Below are 26,099 nucleotides of genomic sequence, written 5' to 3'. Positions count from 1 at the left end.
ATTTGACCGGTCATAGGTAGTGCACTACATTAAGACTGGTCATAGGTAGTGCACTACATTAAGACTGGTCATAGGTAGTGCACTACATTTGACCGGTCATAGGTAGTGCACTACATTTGACCGGTCATAGGTAGTGCACTACATTTGACCGGTCATAGGTAGTGCACTACATTTGACCGGTCATAGGTAGTGCACTACATTTGACTGGTCATAGGTAGTGCACTACATTTGACTGGTCATAGGTAGTGCACTACATTAAGACTGGTCATAGGTAGTGCACTACATTTGACCGGTCATAGGTAGTGCACTACATTTGACCGGTCATAGGTAGTGCACTACATTTGACTGGTCATAGGTAGTGCACTTCATATGAAATAGGGGTTTCCGTTTGAGCTGCAGCTCCCTTGTTTTTTTGACTGAGGACTTGATTGAAGCCTCGTGAATAACCACGTCAATGAAGAACACTTCTGGGAACAGTACATTTGTTACGTTCACCAATCAGAAGCAGGTAAAAGGTCAATCTATTTGTCATTATTCTGAACATTGTTAAGGGTGTACTTCCTGTTCGTTACCTGGAAGGGGCTATTAGGAGTTTCATTGATGTTGAAGCAACGGATTTAATACAACATCATTTGGATGAGAGGATTCTTGTATTTCCCATTTATTAGGCTATATACTATACATAGTATACATCTATATATTATAGTACACATCTATATATTATAGTACACATCTATATATTATAGTACACATCTATATATTATAGTACACATCTATATATTATAGTATACATCTATATATTATAGTACACATCTATATATTATAGTACACATCTATATATTATAGTACACACCTATATATTATAGTATACATCTATATATTATAGTACACATCTATATATTATACATAGTACACATCTATATATTATAGTATACATCTATATATTATAGTATACATCTATATATTATAGTACACATCTATATATTATACATAGTACACATCTATATATTATAGTACACATCTATATATTATAGTATACATCTATATATTATAGTACACACCTATATATTATAGTATACATCTATATATTATAGTATACATCTATATATTATAGTACACATCTATATATTATAGTACACATCTATATATTATAGTATACATCTATATATTATAGTACACATCTATATATTATAGTACACATCTATATATTATAGTACACATCTATATATTATAGTACACACCTATATATTATAGTATACATCTATATATTATAGTACACATCTATATATTATAGTACACATCTATATATTATAGTACACATCTATATATTATATAGTACACATCTATATATTATAGTACACATCTATATATTATAGTACACATCTATATATTATAGTACACATCTATATATTATAGTACACATCTATATATTATAGTACACATCTATATATTATAGTACACACCTATATATTATAGTACACATCTATATATTATAGTACACACCTATATATTATACATAGTATACATCTATATATTATAGTACACATCTATATATTATAGTACACATCTATATATTATAGTACACATCTATATATTATAGTACACATCTATATATTATAGTACACATCTATATATTATAGTACACATCTATATATTATAGTACACATCTATATATTATAGTACACATCTATATATTATAGTACACATCTATATATTATAGTACACATCTACATATATTATAGTACACATCTATATATTATAGTACACATCTATATATTATAGTACACACCTATATATTATGCATAGTACACATCTATATATTATAGTACACATCTATATATTATAGTACACATCTATATATTATACATAGTACACATCTATATATTATAGTACACATCTATATATTATAGTACACATCTATATATTATACATAGTACACATCTATATATTATAGTACACATCTATATATTATAGTATACATCTATATATTATAGTACACATCTATATATTATAGTACACATCTATATATTATAGTACACACCTATATATTATGCATAGTACACATCTATATATTATAGTACACATCTATATATTATAGTACACATCTATATATTATGCATAGTACACACCTATATATTATAGTACACATCTATATATTATACATAGTACACATCTATATATTATAGTACACATCTATATATTATAGTACACATCTATATATTATACATAGTACACATCTATATATTATAGTACACATCTATATATTATAGTACACATCTATATATTATAGTACACATCTATATATTATGCATAGTACACATCTATATATTATAGTACACATCTATATATTATAGTACACACCTATATATTATGCATAGTACACATCTATATATTATAGTACACATCTATATATTATAGTACACATCTATATATTATACATAGTACACACCTATATATTATGCATAGTACACATCTATATATTATAGTACACATCTATATATTATACATAGTACACACCTATATATTATGCATAGTACACATCTATATATTATGCATAGTACACATCTATATATTATAGTACACATCTATATATTATAGTACACATCTATATATTATAGTACACATCTATATATTATACATAGTACACACCTATATATTATAGTACACATCTATATATTATACATAGTACACACCTATATATTATGCATAGTACACATCTATATATTATAGTACACATCTATATATTATAGTACACATCTATATATTATAGTACACATCTATATATTATACATAGTACACATCTATATATTATAGTACACATCTATATATTATAGTACACATCTATATATTATAGTACACATCTATATATTATACATAGTACACATCTATATATTATAGTACACATCTATATATTATAGTACACATCTATATATTATAGTACACATCTATATATTATACATAGTACACACCTATATATTATGCATAGTACACATCTATATATTATAGTACACATCTATATATTATAGTACACATCTATATATTATAGTACACATCTATATATTATAGTACACATCTATATATTATACATAGTATACATCTATATATTATAGTACACATCTATATATTATAGTACACATCTATATATTATACATAGTACACATCTATATATTATATAGTACACATCTATATATTATAGTACACATCTATATATTATAGTACACATCTATATATTATAGTACACATCTATATATTATAGTACACATCTATATATTATACATAGTACACAAATCTATATATTATACATAGTACACATCTACATATTATACATAGTACACATCTATATATTATAGTACACATCTATATATTATGCATAGTACACATCTATATATTATAGTAGTACACACCTATATATTATACATAGTACACATCTATATATTATAGTACACATCTATATATTATAGTACACATCTATATATTATAGTACACACCTATATATATATGCATAGTACACATCTATATATTATATTGTACACATTCTATAAATATTATGCAAGGCTGTTGTACAATGTATGTTATGACCAATCCTATAAGAAAACACATTATTTCATCTGATAGTACACACTAAACTATAATGATGTAGAGACTATAGACACAACCTGTCCATAATGATTAGAGACTATAGACACTAACCTGTCCATAATGATGGAGAGACTATAGACACTAACCTGTCCATAATGATGTAGAGACTATAGACACTAACCTGTCCATAATGATGTATAGTAGACACTAACTATAATGATGTATAGTAGACACTAACCTGTCCATAATGATGTAGAGACTATAGACACTAACCTGTCCATAAAAATGTAAAGACTATAGACACTAACCTGTCCATAATGATTTAAAACTATGTATGATACACTAATGACCATAATGATGTAGAGAAAGACACTAACCTTCCATAATGATGGGAAACTATAGACACTAACCTGTCCATAATGATGTAGAGACTATAGACACTAACCTGTCCATAATGATGTAGAGACTATAGACACTAACCTGTCCATAATGATGTAGAGACTATAGACACTAACCTGTCCATAATGATGTAGAGACTATAGACACTAACCTGTCCATAATGATGTAGAAACTATAGACACTAACCTGTCCATAATGATGTAGAGACTATAGACACTAACCTGTCCATAATGATGTAGAAACTATAGACACTAACCTGTCCATAATGATGTAGAGACTATAGACACTAACCTGTCCATAATGATTTATTAAATGTTAAAACTATCAAAATATGTCCAAATGTAGAGAGACCAGCTCATTATAATGACAACAGTTATTATGACTGTGGCTACCTGATTGCCCTAAGATAGACTAGAGCATGTTTTACCAACAAGGCTTTGAACCTCTCCTGACATCAACACTAGGATAGACTAGAGCAGGATTGGGCAAACTTTTTGGCTCGAGGGCCACTTCGGGATTTTTAAATTCAACGGAGGGCCTCATATTTTGGGGGGGGGGGGCAATTGTTTGTTAAAATCGATCTGCGGCAGCTTCCCGAGTGGCGCAGCGGTCTAAGGCATCGCAGTGCTTGAGGCGTTACTAAAGACCCGGGTTCAATCCCCAGCCTGTGTCACAGCTGGCCATGACTGGGAGACCTATGAGACGGCGCACATTTGGCCCAGCTTCGTCCGAGTTAGGAGAGGGTTTGGCAGACCGAGACCACACTGACTATCTCTATGACCACTCCTTCTGCCCACTACTCTCCTATTCACTAGGAACCAAGCAAGAAGAAAACGGTCTGAAACAGGGAGGGACGACCTAAACGTGTCCAATAAGAAACACTCATTTTCATTGTCCATTGCAAAGCGTTTTGCTACTGTGGACGCTTATGACTACGACCCTGGGCTGAAGAGAGCTAGGCAACGCTATGCGTTTATCAATTGCATACTCCCACCCCTCTCACCTTCTCCACTAATGGGTTTTGATAAGGAGACGAGTAGAGAGAAGAGAGGACGCAGGGTTTTTGCAATTGAGAAAAGGCCCATGACTGTGAGCACTCCTCCTCTTCCTCCTCCTCCTCCTCTTCACCCCCCCCCCCATGTAGCTGCTGCTGTGGGCTGGCCTCCCTCATCCCTCCTTACCTCCTCCCTCCTTCCCTCCTCAGGGCATCTTTATAAAGAGACTCTTGGTCTCACCATGGGAGGATCACTCGCAGACACAGGAGTCCACGGAGCCACAGGTGAGCTGAACAACCCAGTAGCTGCTCTGTGTGTTTCTCTCTCTCTGTCTCTGTCTCCCTTTTCTCTGTATCTCTCTGTGTCTCTCGCTGTCTCCCTCAGGCTCTCTCTCTCTGTCTCTCTGTCTCTTTCTCTATCTCTCTCTGTCTCTCTCTCCGTCTCTTTCTCTATCTCTATCTCTCTCTCTGTCTCTCTCTCTCTCTGTCTCTCTTTCCTTGTATCTCTCTCTGTGTCTCTCTTTCCTTGTATCTCTCTCTGTGTCTCTCTTTCCTTGTATCTCTCTCTGTGTCTCTCTCGGTCTTCCTCTTTGTTGCTTTCTCTCTCCATCTCTATCTCTCTCTGCCTCTAACTCTGTCTCTATCTCTCTCAGGTCTCTCTCTATCTCTCTCAGGTCTCTCTCTATCTCTCTCTGTCTCTCTCTCTCTATCTATCTCTCTCTCTTTCTCTGTATCTCTCTCTCTGTCTCCCTGTCTTTCTGTCCTCTGTCTTTCTAACTCTCTCTTATTCGCTCTTTCTCTCTCTCTCACATTCACACACACACACACACACACACACACACACACACACACACACACACACACACACACACACACACACACACACACACACACACACACACACACACACACACACACACACACACACACACACACACACACACACACACACACACACACACACACAAAAACAAATGTGACTTGTCTAATATCTAATACTGTATGTTCCTCTGAGGTTCAGCCAAGCGCAAACAACTGGACACTTTGTCTAATGTAACTGCTGTTGTGGTCTGTGTGTGTGTGTGTGTGTGTGTGTGTGTGTGTGTGTGTGTGTGTGTGTGTGTGTGTGTGTGTGTGTGTGTGTGTGTGTGTGTGTGTGTGTGTGTGTGTGTGTGTGTGTCTGTGTCTGTGTCTGTGTCTGTGTCTGTGTGTGTGTGTGTGTGTGTGTGTGTGTGTGTGTGTGTGTGTGTGTGTGTGTGTGTGTGTGTGTGTGTGTGTGTGTGTGTGTGTGTGTGTGTGTGTGTGTGTGTGTGTGTGTGTGTGTGTGTAGTTCTCTGATGTTCCAACGGTTACAATGCTTGAGGAGAAATTATGACAATATCTGCAACTCTCTCAGATCTCTACACATCACTTGTAGATCACAATCAAATAGGCTGTTTTGCAGTGTATTACGGTTAAAATAGCTCAAACAGAATTTAATATTTAAGTTTTTGAAAAGAGACTGTGTAGAATACCTCAAACATTTAGAATGAATGTCCTTTGTCAATGATTTTAGGCAAAACAACAAAGTTATTTAACTGTAATGACATAACCCCCATCTATGCATGGCTCTTCCTCAGCTCTCTTCCTCAGTGAAGCAGCCGTCGGTGAAGCAGCACTCAGTGAAGCAGCACTCAGTGAAGCAGCACTCAGTGAAGCAGCACTCAGTGAAGCAGCCATCAGTGAAGCAGCACTCAGTGAAGCAGCACTCAGTGAAGCAGCACTCAGTGAAGCAGTGAAGCAGCCATCAGTGAAGCAGCACTCAGTGAAGCAGCACTCAGTGAAGCAGCACTCAGTGAAGCAGCACTCAGTGAAGCAGCCGTTAGTGAAGCAGCACTCAGTGAAGCAGCACTCAGTGAAGCGTTGTAGTGTATCAGCATGGTCAACTCAGTATTCCCATACTGCTGGACCCTGTGCCTGATCCAGCTGGCTACAGGACTGGTTCATGGAAACGTTCGTCTAGACGACTCCCATCCCGGCCTCAGACGCACCGACGACTCCTTCCTCTCCGATATAGGTTAGTTTTTTTTGTTGTTGCATTTTCTGTAATTAGGTAGACGGTGATTACTGTCCAGGTGAGAAAGAACAGTGGATTGTTCCAGAAAGCTGGATCAGTCAGTTAGCAGTGGATTGTTCCAGAAAGCTGGATCAGTCAGTTAGCAGAGGATTGTTCCAGAAAGCTGGATCAGTCAGTTAGCAGTGGATTGTTCCAGAAAGCTGGATCAGTCAGTTAGCAGTGGATTGTTCCAGAAAGCTGGATCAGTCAGTTAGCAGTGGATTGTTCCAGAAAGCTGGATCAGTCAGTTAGCAGTGGATTGTTCCAGAAAGCTGGATCAGTCAGTTAGCAGTGGATTGTTCCAGAAAGCTGGATCAGTCAGTTAGCCGGCTAACGTTTCGATTGAAGTCATTCCGTCTCTAGGAGACGATCCCATTCTGATTGATTGATTAATTGATTGATTGACCTTTCGTTTCTCCCCTCAGGTAAAGGCTCTCTCTCTAGAGGGGATCCTGTTGGTTTTCGCTTAGTGTCTGAGGAGGAAGAGGAGAAGGAGGAGGAGCTGCTGATGGACATGGAAACCTACGATGAGGTGGATCAATATACTATTTAAATCATTACTCGTTGTGTATGACAGCGTGCAACATGTTTTTACGGCTGGAACATCATGTGAGTTGGTGTACACTGAGTTTACGAAACACCTTTCTACGACTGACCAGGTGAATCCAGGTGGGAACATCATGTGAGTTGATGTACACTGAGTTTACGAAACACCTTACTACGACTGACCAGGTGAATCCAGGTGAAACCTATGATCCCTTATCGATGCCACTTCAGCCAGTGTAGATGAAGTGGAGGAGACAGGTGGTGGGGGGTGGGGGTACAACTCAACATTAAGGTGGTGTCCTTAATGTTTTGTCCACTGGTGTAGAACACCAGTGTGTTTAGGGTTCACTACTGTGTACTTATGGAGACCAGACGTTCTACCAAGGATAGTAAAAAGAAGGGACATTCAGACACTTCGCCAGTGTGCTATTTAAGGCTTAGGTGGTTAGGTTAAGGGTTAGGTTTAAGAGTTAGGGTTAGGAGTTAGGGTTAGGAGTTAGGGTTAGGTTTAGGTTTAGGAGTTAGGGTTAGGTTTAGGTTTAGGTTTAAGAGTTAGGGTTAAGAGTTAGGGTTAGGAGTTAGGGTTAGGAGTTAGGGTTAGGTTTAGGTTTAGGAGTTAGGGTTAGGTTTAGGTTTAGGTTTAAGAGTTAGGGTTAGGAGTTAGGTTTAGGTTTAGGTTTAAGAGTTAGGGTTAAGAGTTAGGGTTAGGAGTTAGGGTTAGGAGTTAGGGTTAGGTTTAGGTTTAGGTTTAAGAGTTAGGGTTAGGAGTTAGGGTTAGGAGTTAGGGTTAGGTTTAGGTTTAAGAGTTAGGCTTAGGAGTTAGGGTTAGGTTTAAGAGTTAGGGTTAGGAGTTAGGGTTAGGTTTAGGTTTAAGAGTTAGGGTTAGGTTTAAGAGTTAGGAGTTAGGGTTAGGTTTAGGTTTAAGAGTTAGGGGTAGGAGTTGGGGTTAGGTGTAAGAGTTAGGGTTAGGAGTTAGGAGTTAGAGTTAGGAGTTAAGGGCTAAGGTTAGGAGTTAGGGGTTAGAGGTTAAGGGTTAGGTTTAAGAGTTAGGGTTAGGAGTTAGGGTTAGGAGTTAGGGTTAGGTTTAGGTTTAGGAGTTAGGGTTAGGTTTAGGTTTAGGTTTAAGAGTTAGGGTTAGGAGTTAGGTTTAGGAGTTAGGGTTAGGTTTAGGTTTAGGTTTAAGAGTTAGGGTTAAGAGTTAGGGTTGGGAGTTAGGGTTAGGAGTTAGGGTTAGGTTTAGGTTTAGGTTTAAGAGTTAGGGTTAGGAGTTAGGGTTAGGAGTTAGGGTTAGGTTTAGGTTTAAGAGTTAGGCTTAGGAGTTAGGGTTAGGTTTAAGAGTTAGGGTTAGGAGTTAGGGTTAGGTTTAGGTTTAAGAGTTAGGGTTAGGAGTTAGAGTTAGGTTTAAGAGTTAGGGTTAGGTTTAAGAGTTAGGAGTTAGGGTTAGGTTTAGGTTTAAGAGTTAGGGGTAGGAGTTGGGGTTAGGTGTAAGAGTTAGGGTTAGGAGTTAGGAGTTAGAGTTAGGAGTTAAGGGCTAAGGTTAGGAGTTAGGGGTTAGAGGTTAAGGTTAGGTTTAAGAGTTAGGGTTAGGAGTTAGGGTTAGGTTTAAGAGTTAGGGTTAGGAGTTAGGAGTTAGAGTTAGGAGTTAAGGGCTAAGGTTAGGAGTTAGGGGTTAGAGGTTAGGGTTAGGGTTAGGAGTTAAGGTAAGGAGGTAGGGGTTAGGGGTTAAGGGTTAGGAGTTAAGGGTTAGGAGTTAGGAGCTATTGGTTAAGGTTTAGGGTTAGGAGTTAGGAGCTAGGGGTTAAGGTTTAGGGTTAGGAGTTAGGGGTTATGTTAAGAGTTTGGGGAAAATGGATTTTGAATGAGAATCAGTTGTTTGGTCCCCACAATGATAGTAAAACAAACGTGTGCGTGTGTGTGTCCATCTGTCTGTCTATATGTGTGGTGTCTACTGTCTGTCTGTATGTGTGGTGTCTACTGTCTGTCTGTATGTGTGTGTGTCCATCTGTCTGTCTGTATGTGTGGTGTCTACTGTCTGTCTGTATGTGTGGTGTCTACTGTCTGTCTGTATGTGTGTCCATCTGTCTGTCTGTATGTGTGGTGTCTACTGTCTGTCTGTATGTGTGGTGTCTACTGTCTGTCTGTATGTGTGTGTGTCCATCTGTCTGTCTGTATGTGTGGTGTCTACTGTCTGTCTGTATGTGTGTGTGTCCATCTGTCTGTCTGTATGTGTGGTGTCTACTGTCTGTCTGTATGTGTGGTGTCTACTGTCTGTCTGTATGTGTGTGTCCATCTGTCTGTCTATATGTGTTGTGTCTACTGTCTGTCTGTATGTGTGTGTGTCCATCTGTCTGTCTGTATGTGTGGTGTCTACTGTCTGTCTGTATGTGTGTGTGTCCATCTGTCTGTCTGTATGTGTGGTGTCTACTGTCTGTCTGTATTTGTGTGTGTCCATCTGTCTGTCTGTATGTGTGGTGTCCACTGTCTGTCTGTATGTGTGTGTGTCCATCTGTCTGTCTGTATGTGTGGTCCATCTGTCTGTCTGTATGTGTGTGTGTCCATCTGTCTGTCTGTATGTGTGGTGTCTACTGTCTGTCTGTATGTGTGGTGTCTACTGTCTGTCTGTATGTGTGTGTGTCCATCTGTCTGTCTGTATGTGTGGTGTCTACTGTCTGTCTGTATGTGTGTGTGTCCATCTGTCTGTCTGTATGTGTGGTGTCTACTGTCTGTCTGTATGTGTGTGTCCATCTGTCTGTCTGTATGTGTGTGTGTCCATCTGTCTGTCTGTATGTGTGGTGTCTACTGTCTGTCTGTATGTGTGTGTGTCCATCTGTCTGTCTGTATGTGTGGTGTCTACTGTCTGTCTGTATGTGTGGTGTCTACTGTCTAACATTCTGTCCAGAGGCTGTACTTGTACATCAAAGCAACATCAAGCTGCCTCACGCTATAGAAACAGAGGCTCCTGCCCTCTGGCTCCTTCTGGGTCGGACCAGGCTAACTGGTTGGGTCATGCATTCCACCAGGCTGAGGCTGTGCAGCTGTGGGAGCAGAGCCATGAGTTCTCCCTGTCACTGTATCCCCTCACCAGCAGTCCTGTCTGGGCAACACGCTGCCCTGCTGTAGAAACCTGCTAGTACCTCTTCTTCAACACGCTGCCCTGCTGTAGAAACCTGCTAGTACCTCTTCTTCAACACGCTGCCCTGCTGTAGAAACCTGCTAGTACCTCTTCTTCAACACGCTGCCCTGCTGTAGAAACCTGCTAGTACCTCTTCTTCAACACGCTGCCCTGCTGTAGAAACCTGCTAGTACCCCTTCTTCAACACGCTGCCCTGCTGTAGAAACCTGCTAGTACCTCTTCTTCAACACGCTGCCCTGCTGTAATGGGTCCCCTCCCTCCCTCCCTCCCTCCACTGTCTAACATTGGCCCTGTCTGTGTTCTGTCTCGTCTGTCCATCCACCAGGATGTTGCTGAGGCGATGCAGCTGCAGAGCAGGGCCATGCGTTCTCCCCGTCGCTGTATCCCCCACCAGCAGTCCTGTCTGGGTAACACGCTGCCCTGCTGCGACCCCTGCGATACCCGCTACCCCAGAATGTTCGGCTCCATCTGCTACTGCCGTAGGACGGCCTGCGCCGGCACTCACCGGCGTCCCTAAAACACTCCTAGAAAACCCTCTACGCCCCCTCTCACGGTGGGGCCCCTTTCTCTGCCAGTCTACAGTCAGTATCTAATCCATATCCGCAAGGCTTGATTTTATGAGCACGCAAACACAGACTATACATCCCAGGATGCATCAGTGAGACCGGCCAATAGGACACTCTCGTTACGTTGTTTTTTCTTCTTGATGTTAACTCTGGTTGTGTTTTATTTTTTATTTTATTTTTTTCCCGATAGGTTAGATGGATGTTACGTTGGGTGTACATTTATCGTTCAATGAAAGTCGAAAGACAAAATCAATCTCTAAAAAGGTAATATAATTGTCTTAAAAAAAATATTGGCTGAGATTTTTTTTTTTTTGTTAATTATTTTTAATCTTAAAAACAACTGAGAACATATTTATTTCTTAAAGAGGCCAGAATGTAAAATACTTACATTACTCAAATCAAAAGTTGACATTTAAAATTTTGTTTAATGATTTTAAATAGTGAATCAGGTTCCGTATGTTCATCATGTGCCCAGAGTCTGAACAGTAGTTAAATTGTGAGGCAGAACAGTTTCTGCTACATGGTTTAAGACTCCAGTATGTGAAACTTGCATAATGAATTATATATATATATATATATATATATATATATATATATATATATATATATATATATATATATATATATATATATATTTAAATATCTGTAGTTGACAATATATATTCCATAATAGGGAAACAGCTTTTTATTAAATTGGCAGCCATTATTTTGAAAGTCCAACACTCTCTGGGTAAGTTAAAGAAATCAGTGCAAATAGTAATTTATTGTATCTTATGAATGAAAATGAAATAATAAAAAAAGTAATTATTTTGTGTCATAGAAAAGAAAAATGGTCTCTATGACGATGATACATAACAACATATACTAGGGGATATCTCCTTTAGGATTCATAAACACACTGTGATGATACATTACATCATATACTAGGGGATATCTCTAGGATTCATAAACACACTGTGATGATACATTACATCATATACTAGGGGATATCTCCTTTAGGATTCATAAACACACTGTGATGATACATTACATCATATACTAGGGGATATCTCCTTTAGGATTCATAAACACACTGTGATGATACATTACATCATATACTAGGGGATATCTCTAGGATTCATAAACACACTGTGATGATACATTACATCATATACTAGGGGATATCTCTAGGATTCATAAACACACTGTGATGATACATTACATCATATACTAGGTGATATCTCCTTTAGGATTCATAAACACACTGTGATGATACATTACAACATCTACTAGGGGATATCTCCTTTAGGATTCATAAACACACTGTGATGATACATTACAACATATACTAGGGGATATCTCCTTTAGGATTCATAAACACACTGTGATGATACATTACATCATATACTAGGGGATATCTCCTTTAGGATTCATAAACACACTGTGATGATACATTACATCATATACTAGGGGATATCTCTAGGATTCATAAACACACTGTGATGATACATTACATCATATACTAGGGGATATCTCCTTTAGGATTCATAAACACACTGTGATGATACATTACATCATATACTAGGGGATATCTCTAGGATTCATAAACACACTGTGATGATACATTACATCATATACTAGGGGATATCTCCACTAAATGGCAGCCTCTAGGGGGTATCTCCACTAAATGGCAGCCTCTATGTGATATCTCCACTAAATGGCAGCCTCTAGGTGATATCACCACTAAATGGCAGCCTCTAGGTGATATCACCACTAAATGGCAGCCTCTAGGTGATATCACCACTAAATGGCAGCCTCTAGGTGATATCACCACTAAATGGCAGCCTCTAGGTGATATCACCACTAAATGGCAGCCTCTAGGTGATATCTCCACTAAATGGCAGCCTCTAGGTGACATCACCACTAAATGGCAGCCTCTAGGTGATATCTTCACTAAATGGCAGCCTCTAGGTGATATCTCCACTAAATGGCAGCCTCTTGGTGACATCACCACTAAATGGCAGCCTCTTGGTGACATCACCACTAAATGGCAGCCTCTAGGTGATATCTTCACTAAATGGCAGCCTCTAGGTGATATCTCCACTAAATGGCAGCCTCTTGGTGACATCACCACTAAATGGCAGCCTCTAAGTGATATCACCACTAAATGGCAGCCTCTAGGTGATATCACCACTAAATGGCAGCCTCTTGGTGATATCACCACTAAATGGCAGCCTCTAGGTGATATCTCCACTAAATGGCAGTCTCTAGGTGATATCTCCACTAAATGGCAGCCTCTAGGTGATATCTCCACTAAATGGCAGCCTCTAGGTGATATCACCACTAAATGGCAGCCTCTAGGTGACATCACCACTAAATGGCAGCCTCTAGGTGACATCACCACTAAATGGCAGCCTCTAGGTGATATCTCCACTAAATGGCAGCCTCTAGGTGATATCACCACTAAATGGCAGCCTCTAGGTGACATCACCACTAAATGGCAGCCTCTAGGTGATATCTCCACTAAATGGCAGCCTCTAGGTGATATCACCACTAAATGGCAGCCTCTAGGTGATATCACCACTAAATGGCAGCCTCTAGGTGACATCACCACTAAATGGCAGCCTCTAGGTGATATCTCCACTAAATGGCAGCCTCTAGGTGATATCACCACTAAATGGCAGCCTCTAGGTGATATCACCACTAAATGGCAGCCTCTAGGTGATATCTCCACTAAATGGCAGCCTCTAGGTGATATCACCACTAAATGGCAGCCTCTAGGTGATATCACCACTAAATGGCAGCCTCTAGGTGATATCACCACTAAATGGCAGCCTCTAGGTGATATCACCACTAAATGGCAGCCTCTAGGTGATATCACCACTAAATGGCAGCCTCTAGGTGATATCACCACTAAATGGCAGCCTCTATGTGATATATCCACTAAATGGCAGCCTCTAGGTGATATATCCACTAAATGGCAGCCTCTAGGTGATATCACCACTAAATGGCAGCCTCTAGGTGATATCTCCACTAAATGGCAGCCTCTAGGTGATATCACCACTAAATGGCAGCCTCTAGGTGATATCACCACTAAATGGCAGCCTCTAGGTGACATCACCACTAAATGGCAGCCTCTAGGTGATATCACCACTAAATGGCAGCCTCTAGGTGACATCACCACTAAATGGCAGCCTCTAGGTGATATCTCCACTAAATGGCAGCCTCTAGGTGATATCACCACTAAATGGCAGCCTCTAGGTGATATCACCACTAAATGGCAGCCTCTAGGTGATATCACCACTAAATGGCAGCCTCTAGGTGATATCACCACTAAATGGCAGCCTCTAGGTGACATCACCACTAAATGGCAGCCTCTAGGTGATATCACCACTAAATGGCAGCCTCTAGGTGACATCACCACTAAATGGCAGCCTCTAGGTGATATCACCACTAAATGGCAGCCTCTAGGTGATATCTCCTTTGGCATGCAACACACTCACACTCACACTGCCTAACGCACTAGTCTGGATCGGAGACATACGGTCAACGCTACTGCCCCTTAAAGGTCAACGCTACTGCCCCTTAAAGGTCAATGCTACTGCCCCTTAAAGGTCAATGCTACTGCCCCTTAAAGGTCAATGCTACTGCCCCTTAAAGGTCAATGCTACTTCCCCTTAAAGGTCAATGCTACTGCCCCTTAAAGGTCAATGCTACTGCCCCTTAAAGGTCAATGCTACTGCCCCTTAAAGGTCAACGCTACTGCCCCTTAAAGGTCAACGCTACTGCCCCTTAAAGGTCAATGCTACTGCCCCTTAAAGGTCAATGCTACTGCCCCTTAAAGGTCAATGCTACTGCCCCTTAAAGGTCAATGCTACTGCCCCTTAAAGGTCAATGCTACTGCCCCTTAAAGGTCAATGCTACTGCCCCTTAAAGGTCAAGACAACTGCCCCTTAAAGTTCAATGCTACTGCCCCTTAAATGTCAAGACAACTGCCCCTTAAAGGTCAAGACAACTGCCCCTTAAAGGTCAACGCTACTGTCCCTTAAAGGTCAAGTCAACTGCCCTTTTATGGTCAACACGACTGCCCCTTAAAGTTCAACACGACTGCCCCTTAAAGTTCAACACTACTGCCCCTTAAAGGTCAACGCTACTGCTCCTCAAAGGTCAAGCCAACTGCCCTCTAAAGGTCAACACTACCACTCTGGGTATTCTCTAACACCCTGAGACAACCACTCTGGGTATTCTCTAACACCCTGAGACAATGACTCTGGGTATTCTCTAACACCCTGAGACAACCACTCTGGGTATTCTCTAACACCCTGAGACAACCACTCTGGGTATTCTCTAACACCCTGAGACAACCACTCTGGGTATTCTCTAACACCCTGAGACAACCACTCTGGGTATTCTCTAACACCCTGAGACAACCACTCTGGGTATTCTCTAACACCCTGAGACAACCACTCTAGGTATTCTCTAACACCCTGAGACAATGACTCTGGGTATTCTCTAACACCCTGAGACAACCACTCTGGGTATTCTCTAACACCCTGAGACAACCACTCTGGGTATTCTCTAACACCCTGAGACAACCACTCTGGGTATTCTCTAAAACCCTGAGACAACCACACTGGTTATTCTCTAACACCCTGAGACAACCACTCTGGGTATTCTCTAACACCCTGAGACAACCACTCTGGGTATTCTCTAACACCCTGAGACAACCACTCTGGGTATTCTCTAACACCCTGAGACAACCACTCTGGGTATTCTCTAACACCCTGAGACAACCACTCTGGGTATTCTCTAACACCCTGAGACAATGACTCTGGGTATTCTCTAACACCCTGAGACAACCACTCTGGGTATTCTCTAACACCCTGAGACAACCACTGTGGGTATTCTCTAACACCCTGAGACAATGACTCTGGGTATTCTCTAACACCCTGAGACAACCACTCTGGGTATTCTCTAACACCCTGAGACAACCACTGTGGGTATTCTCTAACACCCTGAGACAACCACTCTGGGTATTCTCTAACACCCTGAGACAACCACTCTGGGTATTCTCTAACACCCTGAGACAACCACTCTGGGTATTCTCTAACACCCTGAGACAACCACTCTGGGTATTTCCCCAGCGTATCCCGACTGGTTCTCTTCACATGACACCAAAGTCTGATGTGGTGAGTCAACAAGGCAGTCTTTATGCTTTGTGTCTCCCTGGGCTTTGTAGGCCACCAGCTGACACCCTCACTACATCACTAATAAACACATCAAACATCTTCTTCTCAATAAGACCTGGGTTCAAACATGATTTGATATCTGTCAAATACCCTTGAGCGTTTAATCTAGCCTAGTTGGACAAGGTTTGCCTTTTTTTTGTAACTATTCTGTTGTTCAGCTCAACTATTCAGCTCAATGATTTTAAATAGTATTTGAACCCAGGGGGTTTATGGGAAGACAGGCAAGTCAGTTTAGAACAAATTCTTATTTCACAATGACGGCCTACCAAGGCCAGACCTATGGGACTCCTGGTCACAGCTGGTTGTGATACAGCCTGGAATGGAACCGGGGTCTGTAGTGACTCCTCAAGCACTGAGATGCAGTACCTTAGACCACTGTGATACAGCCTGGAATTGAACCAAGGTCTGTAGTGACGCCTCTAGCACTGAGAAGTAGTGACTTAGAACGCTGTGATACAGCCTTTAATTGTACCAGGGTCTGTAGTGACGCCATCTAGCACTGAGATGCAGTGACTCTTGATGCTCTGATTGAGAATCATACTTAGGTAGCCTGGTTCCTCTTTTGAGTTGTGGGTGTTTGTTTTCCGTGTCAGCGTTTGGTCCACGCGCAACGGTTTCGGTTGAGTTAATTCACGTTGTCGTTTATTGTTTTGTTCAGTGTTCATGATTCTTATTAAATATTATGGACACTTGCCACGCTGCGCATTGGTCCTCCGATCCTTCCTACTACTCCTCCTCGTCCTTTCGAATGACTTTGATAGTGACGATGAATATACTGTAGTTGAGTTATTTAGGGGTCTTTCAATAATCATTCTCATAATAGTTGTTTACTATTTGGTTATTAGGATCCCCATTAACTTTGGCAGACGCTGCTCTTCCTGGGGTCCACAAAAAAACAAACACAAAAACAAGACAAGTTACATGACAAGTCGTTGAACTCCTGGACCGTCAGAGGTCTTGTTTGGTTAAGTCTTTGTTGTTGAACTCATGGACCGTCAGAGGTCTTGTTTGGTTAAGTCTTCGTTGTTGTTGAACTCCTGGACCGTCAGAGGTCTTGTTTGGTTAAGTCTTCGTTGTTGTTGAACTCATGGACCGTCAGAGGTCTTGTTTGGTTAAGTCTTCGTTGTTGTTGAACTCATGGACCGTCAGAGGTCTTGTTTGGTTAAGTCTTTGTTGTTGAACTCATGGACCGTCAGAGGTCTTGTTTGGTTAAGTCTTTGTTGTTGAACTCATGGACCGTCAGAGGTCTTGTTTGGTTAAGTCTTCGTTGTTGTTGAACTCATGGACCGTCAGAGGTCTTGTTTGGTTAAGTCTTTGTTGTTGTTGAACTCATGGACCGTCAGAGGTCTTGTTTGGTTAAGTCTTTGTTGTTGAACTCCTGGACCGTCAGAGGTCTTGTTTGGTTAAGTCTTCATTGTTGTTGAACTCATGGACCGTCAGAGGTCTTGTTTGGTTAAGTCTTTGTTGTTGAACTCCTGGACCGTCAGAGGTCTTGTTTGGTTAAGTCTTCGTTGTTGTTGAACTCATGGACCATCAGAGGTCTTGTTTGGTTAAGTCTTTGTTGTTGAACTCATGGACCGTCAGAGGTCTTGTTTGGTTAAGTCTTTGTTGTTGAACTCCTGGACCGTCAGAGGTCTTGTTTGGTTAAGTCTTCGTTGTTGTTGAACTCCTGGACCGTCAGAGGTCTTGTTTGGTTAAGTCTTTGTTGTTGAACTCATGGACCGTCAGAGGTCTTGTTTGGTTAAGTCTTTGTTGTTGAACTCCTGGACCGTCAGAGGTCTTGTTTGGTTAAGTCTTTGTTGTTGAACTCCTGGACCGTCAGAGGTCTTGTTTTGTTAAGTCTTCGTTGTTGCTGAACTCATGGACCGTCAGAGGTCTTGTTTTGTTAAGTCTTCGTTGTTGTTGAACTCATGGACCGTCAGAGGTCTTGTTTGGTTAAGTCTTTGTTGTTGAACTCCTGGACCGTCAGAGGTCTTGTTTTGTTAAGTCTTCGTTGTTGCTGAACTCATGGACCGTCAGAGGTCTTGTTTTGTTAAGTCTTCGTTGTTGTTGAACTCATGGACCGTCAGAGGTCTTGTTTGGTTAAGTCTTTGTTGTTGCTGAACTCATGGACCGTCAGAGGTCTTGTTTGGTTAAGTCTTTGTTGTTGAACTCATGGACCGTCAGAGGTCTTGTTTGGTTAAGTCTTCGTTGTTGTTAAACTCATGGACCGTCAGAGATCTTGTTTGGTTAAGTCTTTGTTGTTGAACTCCTGGACCGTCAGAGGTCTTGTTTGGTTAAGTCTTTGTTGTTGAACTCATGGACCGTCAGAGGTCTTGTTTGGTTAAGTCTTCGTTGTTGTTGAACTCCTGGACCGTCAGAGGTCTTGTTTGGTTAAGTCTTCGTTGTTGTTGAACTCATGGACCGTCAGAGGTCTTGTTTGGTTAAGTCTTCGTTGTTGTTGAACTCATGGACCGTCAGAGGTCTTGTTTGGTTAAGTCTTTGTTGTTGAACTCATGGACCGTCAGAGGTCTTGTTTGGTTAAGTCTTTGTTGTTGAACTCATGGACCGTCAGAGGTCTTGTTTGGTTAAGTCTTCGTTGTTGTTGAACTCATGGACCGTCAGAGGTCTTGTTTGGTTAAGTCTTTGTTGTTGTTGAACTCATGGACCGTCAGAGGTCTTGTTTGGTTAAGTCTTTGTTGTTGAACTCCTGGACCGTCAGAGGTCTTGTTTGGTTAAGTCTTCATTGTTGTTGAACTCATGGACCGTCAGAGGTCTTGTTTGGTTAAGTCTTTGTTGTTGAACTCCTGGACCGTCAGAGGTCTTGTTTGGTTAAGTCTTCGTTGTTGTTGAACTCATGGACCATCAGAGGTCTTGTTTGGTTAAGTCTTTGTTGTTGAACTCATGGACCGTCAGAGGTCTTGTTTGGTTAAGTCTTTGTTGTTGAACTCCTGGACCGTCAGAGGTCTTGTTTGGTTAAGTCTTCGTTGTTGTTGAACTCCTGGACCGTCAGAGGTCTTGTTTGGTTAAGTCTTTGTTGTTGAACTCATGGACCGTCAGAGGTCTTGTTTGGTTAAGTCTTTGTTGTTGAACTCCTGGACCGTCAGAGGTCTTGTTTGGTTAAGTCTTTGTTGTTGAACTCCTGGACCGTCAGAGGTCTTGTTTTGTTAAGTCTTCGTTGTTGCTGAACTCATGGACCGTCAGAGGTCTTGTTTTGTTAAGTCTTCGTTGTTGTTGAACTCATGGACCGTCAGAGGTCTTGTTTGGTTAAGTCTTTGTTGTTGAACTCCTGGACCGTCAGAGGTCTTGTTTTGTTAAGTCTTCGTTGTTGCTGAACTCATGGACCGTCAGAGGTCTTGTTTTGTTAAGTCTTCGTTGTTGTTGAACTCATGGACCGTCAGAGGTCTTGTTTGGTTAAGTCTTTGTTGTTGCTGAACTCATGGACCGTCAGAGGTCTTGTTTGGTTAAGTCTTTGTTGTTGAACTCATGGACCGTCAGAGGTCTTGTTTGGTTAAGTCTTCGTTGTTGTTAAACTCATGGACCGTCAGAGATCTTGTTTGGTTAAGTCTTTGTTGTTGAACTCCTGGACCATCAGAGGTCTTGTTTGGTTAAGTCTTCGTTGTTTTTGAACTCATGGACCGTCAAATCAAATCAAATCAAATCAAATCAAATGTATTTATATAGCCCTTCGTACATCAGCTGATATCTCAAAGTGCTGTACAGAAACCCAGCCTAAAACCCCAAACAGCAAACAATGCAGGTGTAAAAGCACGGTGGCTAGGAAAAACTCCCTAGAAAGGCCAAAACCTAGGAAGAAACCTAGAGAGGAACCGGGCTATGTGGGGTGGCCAGTCCTCTTCTGGCTGTGCCGGGTAGAGATTATAACAGAACATGACCAAGATGTTCAAATGTTCATAAATGACCAGCATGGTCAAATAATAATAAGGCAGAACAGTTGAAACTGGAGCAGCAGCACAGTCAGGTGGACTGGGGACAGCAAGGAGTCATCATGTCAGGTAGTCCTGGGGCATGGTCCTAGGGCTCAGGTCCTCCGAGAGAGAGAAAGAAAGAGAGAAGGAGAGAATTAGAGAATGCACACTTAGATTCACACAGGACACCGAATAGGACAGGAGAAGTACTCCAGATAAACAAACTGACCCTAGCCCCCCGACACATAAACTACTGCAGCATAAATACTGGAGGCTGAGACAGGAGGGGTCAGGAGACACTGTGGCCCCATCCGAGGACACCCCCGGACAGGGCCAAACAGGAAGGATATAACCCCACCCACTTTGCCAAAGCACAGCCCCCACACCACTAGAGGGAAATCTTCAACCACCAACTTACCATCCTGAGACAAGGCCGAGTATAGCCCACAAAGATCTCCGACACGGTACAACCCAAAGGGGGGGGGGAACCCAGACAGGCCGACCACAACAGTGAATCAACCCACCCAGGTGACGCACCCCCCCTTCGTTGTTGTTGAACTCCTGGACCGTCAGAGGTCTTGTTTGATTAAGTCTTTGTTGTTGAACTCATGGACCGTCAGAGGTCTTGTTTGGTTAAGTCTTTGTTGTTGAACTCATGGACCGTCAGAGGTCTTGTTTGGTTAAGTCTTTGTTGTTGAACTCCTGGACCGTCAGAGGTCTTGTTTTGTTAAGTCTTCGTTGTTGCTGAACTCATGGACCGTCAGAGGTCTTGTTTTGTTAAGTCTTCGTTGTTGTTGAACTCATGGACCGTCAGAGGTCTTGTTTGGTTAAGTCTTTGTTGTTGCTGAACTCATGGACCGTCAGAGGTCTTGTTTGGTTAAGTCTTTGTTGTTGAACTCATGGACCGTCAGAGGTCTTGTTTGGTTAAGTCTTCGTTGTTGTTAAACTCATGGACCGTCAGAGATCTTGTTTGGTTAAGTCTTTGTTGTTGAACTCCTGGACCGTCAGAGGTCTTGTTTGGTTAAGTCTTCGTTGTTTTTGAACTCATGGACCGTCAAATCAAATCAAATCAAATCAAATGTATTTATATAGCCCTTCCTACATCAGCTGATATCTCAAAGTGCTGTACAGAAACCCAGCCTAAAACCCCAAACAGCAAACAATGCAGGTGTAAAAGCACGGTGGCTAGGAAAAACTCCCTAGAAAGGCCAAAACCTAGGAAGAAACCTAGAGAGGAACCGGGCTATGTGGGGTGGCCAGTCCTCTTCTGGCTGTGCCGGGTAGAGATTATAACAGAACATGACCAAGATGTTCAAATGTTCATAAATGACCAGCATGGTCAAATAATAATAAGGCAGAACAGTTGAAACTGGAGCAGCAGCACAGTCAGGTGGACTGGGGACAGCAAGGAGTCATCATGTCAGGTAGTCCTGGGGCATGGTCCTAGGGCTCAGGTCCTCCGAGAGAGAGAAAGAAAGAGAGAAGGAGAGAATTAGAGAACGCACACACTTAGATTCACACAGGACACCGAATAGGACAGGAGAAGTACTCCAGATAAACAAACTGACCCTAGCCCCCGACACATAAACTACTGCAGCATAAATACTGGAGGCTGAGACAGGAGGGGTCAGGAGACACTGTGGCCCCATCCGAGGACACCCCCGGACAGGGCCAAACAGGAAGGATATAACCCCACCCACTTTGCCAAAGCACAGCCCCCACACCACTAGAGGGAAATCTTCAACCACCAACTTACCATCCTGAGACAAGGCCGAGTATAGCCCACAAAGATCTCCGACACGGTACAACCCAAAGGGGGGGGGGAACCCAGACAGGCCGACCACAACAGTGAATCAACCCACCCAGGTGACGCACCCCCCCTTCGTTGTTGTTGAACTCCTGGACCGTCAGAGGTCTTGTTTGGTTAAGTCTTTGTTGTTGAACTCCTGGACCGTCAGAGGTCTTGTTTTGTTAAGTCTTTGTTGTTGAACTCCTGGACCGTCAGAGGTCTTGTTTTGTTAAGTCTTCGTTGTTGTTGAACTCATGGACCGTCAGAGGTCTTGTTTGGTTAAGTCTTTGTTGTTGAACTCCTGGACCGTCAGAGGTCTTGTTTTGTTAAGTCTTCGTTGTTGCTGAACTCATGGACCGTCAGAGGTCTTGTTTTGTTAAGTCTTCGTTGTTGCTGAACTCATGGACCGTCAGAGGTCTTGTTTGGTTAAGTCTTCGTTGTTGTTGAACTCATGGACCGTCAGAGGTCTTGATTCGTTAAGTCTTTGTTGTTGAACTCATGGACCGTCAGAGTTCTTGTTTGGTTAAGTCTTTGTTGTTGAACTCATGAACCGTCAGAGGTCTTGTTTGGTTAAGTCTTTGTTGTTGAACTCCTGGACCGTCAGAGGTCTTGTTTGGTTAAGTCTTTGTTGTTGAACTCATGGACCGTCAGAGGTCTTGTTTGGTTAAGTCTTCGTTGTTGTTAAACTCATGGACCGTCAGAGGTCTTGTTTGGTTAAGTCTTCGTTGCTGTTGAACTCATGGACCGTCAGAGGTCTTGTTTGGTTAAGTCTTTGTTGTTGAACTCATGGACCGTCAGAGGTCTTGTTTGGTTAAGTCTTCGTTGTTGTTGAACTCATGGACCGTCAGAGGTCTTGTTTGGTTAAGTCTTCGTTGTTGTTGAACTCATGGACCGTCAGAGGTCTTGTTTGGTTAAGTCTTTGTTGTTAAACTCATGGACCGTCAGAGGTCTTGTTTGGTTAAGTCTTCGTTGCTGTTGAACTCATGGACCGTCAGAGGTCTTGTTTGGTTAAGTCTTTGTTGTTGAACTCATGGACCGTCAGAGGTCTTGTTTGGTTAAGTCTTTGTTGGTGAGGGAAATGACTGTACATTATCTGACTGTGAGTCAATTATACTTCAAACTGCTGTGAAACATTGTGCTTTGAATTAAGAGCACTCGTCTAACGACTGAGCAGTTACCAATGTGATGGACCGTGCTATCTCTTCATTCAAAGACTCATGGACACTCTTACTGACAGTTGTGGCTGCTTTGCGCGATGTATTGTTGTCTCTACCTTCTTGCCCTCTGTGCCCAATCATGTTTGTACCATGTTTTGTGCTACTACCATGTTGTGTTGCTTCCATGTTGTTGTCATGTTGTGCTGCTACCATGTTGTTGTCATGTTGTGTTGCTGCCATGTTGTATTGCTACCATGTTATCATGTTGTGTTGCTACCATGTTGTGTTGTCATGGGTTGCTACCATGTTGTGTCATGTTGTGTTTCTACCATGTTGTGTCATGTTGTGTTGCTACCATGCTGTGTTGTCATGGGTTGCTACCATGCTGTGTTGTCATGGGTTGCTACCATGTTGTGTCATGTTGTGTTGCTACCATGCTGTGTTGTCATGGGTTGCTACCATTTTGTGTCATGTTGTGTTGCTACCATGCTGTGTTGCTACCATGTTATCATGTTGTGTTGCTACCATGTTGTGTCATGTTGTGTTGCTGCCATGTTGTTGTCATGTGTTGCTGCCATGCTGTGTTGTCATGTGTTGCTGCCTTGTTGTGTCATGTTGTGTTGCTACCATGCTGTTGTCATGTTGTGTTGCTACCATATTGTGTTGCTACCATGCTGTGTTGTCATGTGTTGCTACCATGTTGTGTCATGTTGTGTTGCTGCCATGTTGTTGTCATGTGTTGCTGCCATGTTGTGTTGCTACCATGTTATCATGTTGTGTTGCTACCATGTTGTGTCATGTTGTGTTGCAGCCATGTTGTTGTCATGCGTTGCTGCCATACTGTGTTGTCGTCCTTGGTCTCTCTTGTCGTTGTGTGTTTTGTCCTATATTTGTAAATAATAATTTGTTCTTAACTGACCTGCCTATAAAGGTTAAATCAAGGTTAAATCAAGGTTAAATCAAGGTTAAATCAAGGTTACATAAAGGTTACATAAAGGTTACATAAAGGTTAAATCAAGGTTAAATCAAGGTTAAATCAAGGTTAAATCAAGGTTACATAAAGGTTACATAAAGGTTACATAAAGGTTACATAAAGGTTACATAAAGTTTAAATAAAGGTTAAATAAAGGTTAAATCAAGGTTAAATCAAGGTTAAATCAAGGTTAAATAAAGGTTACATAAAGGTTACATAAAGGTTACATAAAGGTTAAATAAAGGTTAAATAAAGGTTACATAAAGGTTAAATAAAGGTTAAATCAAGGTTAAATCGAGGTTAAATCAAGGTTAAATAAAGGTTAAATCAAGGTTAAATCAAGGTTAAATAAAGGTTACATAAAGGGTAAATAAAGGTTACATAAAGGTTACATAAAGGTTACATAAAGGTTAAATAAAGGTTAAATAAAGGTTACATAAAGGTCACATAAAGGTTAAATAAAGGTTAAATAAAGGTTAAATAAAGGTTAAATAAAGGTTAAATAAATAAATGCTGAGAATCAGTGGTGGAACACTGATCCAACAGTCTTAGGAGGTTGAGAGGGAGGATTTGTGTCTGCTCTTTTATCAGTCTGTGGGCTGCAGTCTTAGGAGGTTGAGAGGAAGGATTTGTGTCTGCTCTTTTATCAGTCTGTGGGCTGCAGTCTTAGGAGGTTGAGAGGGAGGATTTGTCCCTGTTCCTGTATCAGTCTGTGGGCTCAGTCTTAGGAGGTTGAGAGGGAGGATTTGTGTCTGCTCCTTCATCAGTCTGTGGGATCTTTGAGGCCGGATGAGGTCATTATTTCACCCTGAAGAGGTTTTGTGAAGAAAAGTAAGTCTAACTCTTAACTATAGGCAACATTTCACAGGCTTCAGAAAGTAGTTAAAAGGCATAAAGGCCCAGTTCAGTCAACATTCTGTTATTCCTGTGTTTTATATCATACTGTACAACAGCTGATGAAACTAACACTCTACAAGTGTGACATTTTTGTTTTAATCGATGTTATTTCCCGATAGTTGCTGGTTGAAAATACAATCTACACAGAACTCTCTAATCAGCGGGTTTGTATGGGCAGGAGTTTCGGGCTTTCCATGATGACATCACCTTGCGGCAATAGACCAATAATAAAGAGAGTTCCAAACCTCTCTGCCAATAACAGCTAGTTTACACTTTTCCTCCTCCCCTCGGGTTTGTATGGGCGGAGTTTCAGCTTCCATGATGACATCACCTTGCGGCAATAGACCAATAATAAAGAGAGTTCCAAACCTCTCTGCCAATAACTGCTTGTTTACACTTTTCCTCCTCCCCACTCAGTTTACTCCAAGTCAGGCCTAGAAAAATGATTGCTTGAGAAATGGTTTTGTTTGTTTGTTGCTAATAAGCTAATTTTGCCAATTTCTTTTCATGGAAATCTATTACACTAAGTTACATAAATGTTACCTAGACATGATTTTATAAGTTACTGTAAATGTTACCTAGACATGATTTAATAAGTTACTTAAATGTTACCTAGACATGATTTCTAGTGGTTTCAACTAATGCTGCTAGTCAAGAAAAGGTTTGTCTGACTTTATAATGATACCTCTGGGGATTGGAAGATCTTGATTGGTTACCATTGTAGCTGGTCAGACCCCAGCCAGAGGTCACACACTTCATGATAGAAAAGCTGTAGTGATTACCGTTATTGATTACCATTGTTGTAGCAGATCAGACCCCAGCCAGAGGTCACACA

At 41.2% G+C, this 26,099-nt stretch overlaps 1 protein-coding gene across 1 annotated transcript; it reads left to right on the top strand.

Annotated features, from left to right (window-relative positions):
• The first annotated feature begins 5,139 nt into the window (after positions 1-5,139).
• Positions 5,140-11,857, top strand: LOC124034991 (agouti-related protein-like). The gene is made up of 4 exons (XM_046348377.1): positions 5,140-5,257; positions 6,592-7,028; positions 7,493-7,599; positions 11,072-11,857. Exons 2-4 carry the CDS (start codon positions 6,890-6,892, stop codon positions 11,261-11,263), a joined length of 438 nt encoding a protein of 145 aa, XP_046204333.1. The 5' UTR covers positions 5,140-5,257; positions 6,592-6,889; the 3' UTR covers positions 11,264-11,857.
• The last annotated feature ends 14,242 nt before the right edge of the window (positions 11,858-26,099 follow it).

The sequence above is a fragment of the Oncorhynchus gorbuscha genome, linkage group LG05 (assembly GCF_021184085.1).
Source record: "Oncorhynchus gorbuscha isolate QuinsamMale2020 ecotype Even-year linkage group LG05, OgorEven_v1.0, whole genome shotgun sequence".
NCBI lineage: Eukaryota > Metazoa > Chordata > Actinopteri > Salmoniformes > Salmonidae > Oncorhynchus > Oncorhynchus gorbuscha.
The sequence above is the reverse complement of the archived record's forward strand: the minus strand, read 5'-3'. Positions and strand labels throughout refer to the sequence as shown.